The 5,383-nt window shown below is 30.6% G+C and overlaps 1 protein-coding gene across 1 annotated transcript; it reads right to left on the reverse strand.

Moving 5' to 3' along the window:
- Positions 1–2,381: 2,381 nt before the first annotated feature.
- On the reverse strand, positions 2,382–4,488 carry Y14 (RNA-binding (RRM/RBD/RNP motifs) family protein). The gene is made up of 4 exons (XM_016346715.3): positions 4,110–4,488; positions 3,802–3,938; positions 3,086–3,237; positions 2,382–2,728 (listed from the first exon to the last, which is right to left on the reverse strand). The coding sequence occupies exons 1-4, from the start codon at positions 4,387–4,389 to the stop codon at positions 2,683–2,685; spliced, it is 615 nt and encodes a 204-aa protein (XP_016202201.1). The 5' UTR covers positions 4,390–4,488; the 3' UTR covers positions 2,382–2,682.
- Positions 4,489–5,383: the final 895 nt, after the last annotated feature.

Consider the following 5,383-nt stretch of genomic DNA (forward strand, 5'->3'; position numbering starts at 1 on the left):
ATAGGGACCCAACTAAAAAAAAAAAAGAATTGGTACAGAGACCTAAATAAAAAAAAAGTGTAGAGACTCAATTAAAAAATAAATTTTGGTGCAATGACTCAATTAAAAGAAAAAAAAGTATAAGGACCTAATTGAAAATTTTACAAAACTATAAGGATTAGCAAAGTAATTAAACCTAAATAAAATTAGATATTACACTTGCCTTTTATTTTAACCCTTTTTATTTATCAAAATACTTCTTAATAGTATAACAATGACTTTTAAATTGTTAATTTGAAACTAAAAGTATGGTAAAATTGAGTACTTTGTATGCATAAATTTATATTTTTAAAATAATATTAATAGTATTTTAAATAAATTGATAATATAATACAATTTTTTGAAATAAATTTTAATATTAATTTCATATTTTTTGAAGATTGCATACATATAAATTATTTTATTTTTTAAATTATAAAATAATATTTATATTTTTAAAATATATTTTATTTTATTATAAAAAGTAAATTATAAAAAATATAAATAATAACATAAATTATGTTCTTTTGATAATTTTATTTTCTAACATGATTTTAGTTAACATTGTTCAAACAATATCTATTTTTCCAAAATAATTTTTGATAAAAAATATTTAAACCCAAATTACATTAACATCAATCCAATTTAAATTAAAATTAATACTATAAAATTATATTTATATCAACATTTATTTGCTATAAATTGGTTCTTTTGACCATATTTAAAAATCACAACATCCTTCTAAGGGTTAACACCCATTTAAATTTGATGTACTCTTCAACTTTTTTTTTTTTTTTCCTTCACCTTCTCCCCTTGGTAAGAGCCTCCACTAACTCTTTTTCAAGTCCTCTCCTAGATTAGTAGCTCCAGCTTTTTTTTTTTTAAGAATTATAATCACCTTTTTTTAATATGCTATTCTTTGGATTTTAGAATAAGAAAAATGTTTTTTTAAATTTGACGCTTAACCATTAAAAAAATTATTTACATTATCTTTTTTAACTAAGAACAATTTAAATAATTTATCCTTCCATTATTAGTTGTCAAGATTATGTTTTATTTTTTTAGGTGATTATCTTTTATTGCTAAAATAATATTTTTCTTCCCAGATAACTTCATTAGCCCAAAGTGTAGCCTTTTGCTTATGAATATTAGAAGGGCTGCTAATATATCTGACCCAACAAAAAATTACTGCTAAGATCCAACACTCTTGTAGAGATTATAGAAATGTAGATAATATTCCCGTTTAAAAAAAAAAAGAATGTAAATAATATTTGATGTAAAATAGCATAAATTTAAATTTCATCTCAATAAAATTCAAATTACATCAAATCAAAGCAATTAATAAACAATAAACAAGTCCTTTTGTATGTAATGAAAAGGGACCTAATGAAAATCCCCCGTCCTAAAATCCCTTCTTTTATTTATTATTAAAAAATAAAATACTTATAAGTGAAAAGTACAAATTAGAACCCAAAGCCAAAGTGATTATTAAAGAAATAAAGAAATTACATGCTTCTGTCTTTATTTATCGCTTGCTGTCATGTTTTCTATATTTATTTTTTATTCAAAAAAATGTGAATCATTCAACTATTGTGTTCTGTTTATAATATATATAAGAGAAAAACCTAAAATAGTCTCTGACAATTACCTCGAAAGACAAAGAACCCCTTAACAAAAAAAAAATCCAACCCGGCCCCTGACAATTACCTTGAAAAGACAACGAGACCCCTGTGCCAAAAAAAAGTCAATATTTTTTTTGGCACAGAAGCTAATCAATCCCAAAAAAAAATATCAGGGACCAAATTGGGTATTTTTTTTCTTGAGGGCCTCGTCTTTTCGAAGTAATTATTAGGAGCCGGGTGGGGTATTCACTCTATATACTAGAGAAATCAATCCTGCTAGAGAACTAACTAGGATATAACCAACTTAAAACCAACTAGTTGAAAAATAACCAACCCCTCCCAAACGGGCTCGTAATTCTCATTGAAAATCCAGGACAAACGGCTAGACAAAAGCATTCGATATCAAATTCTTTGTAGTTCCAAAATCAAAGAACCTTTAAAAACAAAATTACTTTCCATCGGGTCAGGGCCCTCCTGTGAACTAAATCTCAATCTATGGAAGAGAACCCGCCCACAAAAAATTTGGTGCTTTGAAGCAATTTTTTCTTATTCAATTGAAAGTTACCAACCTTTCAACAGTTGAAAATATTTAGTTTAATTAGTAGGCATTACCTAAGTTTCTCAATCATGAGAAGAAATTCTCCAGTGCCACCAAACTAATAGCCTGGCGTTACACATTGGACCTAGTATATGGGAAAAGGAAATGCATGCATCGAAACATTCATCTGCACATCACCCATGTAACAAACATTGTTGCAATCCAAAGGCAATCATACATTCCTCAACATAATGCCATTACATGTACCAAAAGCAAAAACAGGATACATTACTACAATGCAGTATATTAAACTCCATACGCAAAGATAAACTAAGCTAAAAATTAATATCATTCAACAAGGGATGTATTAGTAAGAATCCTCCCAACAACAAATATGTAATTTTTTGCCTCACAAACATTGGAAAAATCTTCCACAATTCGAATAAAGCCGCTAATTTAAGGATCCACACACAAAACACAATCATGTAATCAATACACACCATGTCAATATCTCCTGCGAGGGCTCCTTGAGCGTCGCTCACGAGTTGGTCTGCAAAATGTCAAAGTGCCAAATATTGAATCACTTGGGAGAAATAAAACAGCCAGTCAAAGTTAACACCAGTAGGTTCAGAAATAAATAAATTTACAGCAGGGGAACCTCCCGATAAACAAATTCTGGAAAACTGAAATTCAAACCTTCTTAACTTAAATAGTGCACAGTACAGGAAATACAACATATTTTCGTTTTTCAATCCCTTTACCAAGGAGAAAGTTATATATACATATGCATTTCAACTTCTATTAACCCCAACCTACAAAAGTGTAAGATATCCTTTACACAGGACTATTATGGAAAATACCAAACAGAAAGTAATACGCAGACCAGATCAAACATTTAGAAACATACCTAGCATTCTTTCTTCTCGCTGATTCGTTAATAGGTCCACTGCTGAATGCCCAGTCTACGTAAATGGTTTGTGTGAGAAGCTCGGATCCATTCAAATTCTCTATGGCATTACGAGCTTCCTCAGCACGCTCATATTCAATCAGGGCATAACCCTAAAATCAAAATAAACATCAGCACTAAGAAACAGTGCACGTGGAAGAGAAAATTTGCTATTACCAAAATCAGTCAGTATTAAATCAAAAGGTGAAACAAGAGTGTCAGATGTCCTCCTAGTTAATAAGATGAGATGAAAGAAAAGATAGGGACAAACAGTGTTACATATCCTCCTCTTCCCAATAAACAAAAACAATAGCAGCATCAACTCATACTTCGTTAGGAATGGTCCTATCTTTCTCCCTTCGCAACCATCAATTTGAGGAAATTTTGTGATAGAATGCAGCCAAATCACATATGCAACTATAAGAGACAGATTAACAGTCATTGGCTGCCCCAAGTACATGTTTGGGGGCAATAATTGACCATGCAGCAAAACAAAATACATGCAATGAGTCGTGACATGAAAAATAAAAGGCCAAAGGTAAATCAGAATACCAAATATTTGAATCAGCAAACCAAATTGGATTGTTAAAATATCACTTCAAAACTAGGAGCACATTGACAAAATATTGGCGATAATATTGCTATGGACTGCGTTGAGAAGAGGCACTATCACTTACTTTGACAAAACCAGTGCGACGGTCGAGATTCAAATGCAAGTTCTTAATCTCTCCGTATTCTCCAAAAGCGTTTTGCAAATCATCCTCCTGCGCTTCCTCGTGCACGCCCGTCACCAGAATAATCCATCCTTCAATGGCTGAACCAAACACAACGTTCCAAAAACAAATCGAAGCGCACAAAAAAAAAGCATTCAATTAAAACATACAACAGAAATGTGAGAACGAAACAACAACAGATTAATATAAGGAAGGAAATAGGAAAGCGAAACCCTAACCCTAGGGGAGAGTGAGAGAGAATAGGGACTAACATCTTTGAGGGCCAGGACCGCCCTCGGTGGCAAGGGAGTCGAAATCGGAGCCCTGGAGGCGGGTATTGCGGTTGGGATCGGAGTCCTGACGGAAGCCGCGGCCCTTGGTCTTCTTAGGGGTGGAGAGGGAGGAAGAGGCGCCGGCGGTGATGGCGGACTTGAGCTTAGGAGGAGGAGCGCGGGGGTCAGCGTCAGCATCGGCGGCGGCGTCCTCGTCCATGAGGTCGTCGTCCTCAGGCTCGAAATCCAAGGCTTCTCCATCGGCACCGTTACCCTGCATCGTGGTGGTTCGGTTCAAGTGAGTTTGGCTGAGGTGAGGTCGGTGGCGAAGTGAGCGAGACCGGTGTTATTAAGATTCATGCGTTGTATGTTATTTGTATCCATCGGGGTTTATCTAGGGCTGGGGCGGGGCCACCCTATTCCGTATTTACAATTTTCCCTATTTTTTATTAGGAAATGCTATTCGAGTATTCGTACACTAAAATCAGGCACTAAAATCAGCCATTAATATATTTGTATATAAATACATCTTTAGTTTAATTTATTTTTAATATATATTTATATTTTAGCATGTATTTTATACTAATAATTAATTTTAGTGATTAATTTTAGTGTACATCTAGCATAACCCTTTTTTATTTAATCAAAATCTATATAATTGAAGTAATTTTATGGGTTTGCCACATTTTCGAAAACTTAAAAATTAAAATGTCATTTTTTCAAATTAAATATTTAATATTATTTTTTTATATTACAATAATTAATTATAATTAAAAAATAATAAATTAATTCACTTTAACAAAAAAATATTTAAATAATTAATTTTAAAAAATGATATTTTGATAATAAATTTTAAAAAAGAGAATACATTAGTAAAAAATCAATTTTATTTTATTTTTTAATTTTTTTATTTTTCTCTTACATTTTATTTTTAAAAATAGTACATGTATATTAAAAATTAATTATCATATATTTATTTATAATATATGTATTTAGTTATAAATAAATATGTTATTTTATATATTTTTATATAAATTTTATATTTTAATATATATTTTATATAAATAATTAATTTAATAATTAAATTTTTATGTACACATAACATAATTATATTCTCTTATATAAATTTAATAAGATAATCTTTTTATAACACTGCCTCTTATTAAGAAAGATCTACTTTAACTCCGACTATAATCTTTGTGAGACAATACAATTTATCTGTTATCTTTGTTAACTTATAACATAAATTATTTAACCGACACATTAGGCTATTA

This window comes from Arachis ipaensis, chromosome B5 (assembly GCF_059453495.1).
Source record: "Arachis ipaensis isolate K30076 ecotype BB chromosome B5, ASM5945349v1, whole genome shotgun sequence".
In the NCBI taxonomy this organism is placed as follows: Eukaryota; Viridiplantae; Streptophyta; class Magnoliopsida; order Fabales; family Fabaceae; genus Arachis; species Arachis ipaensis.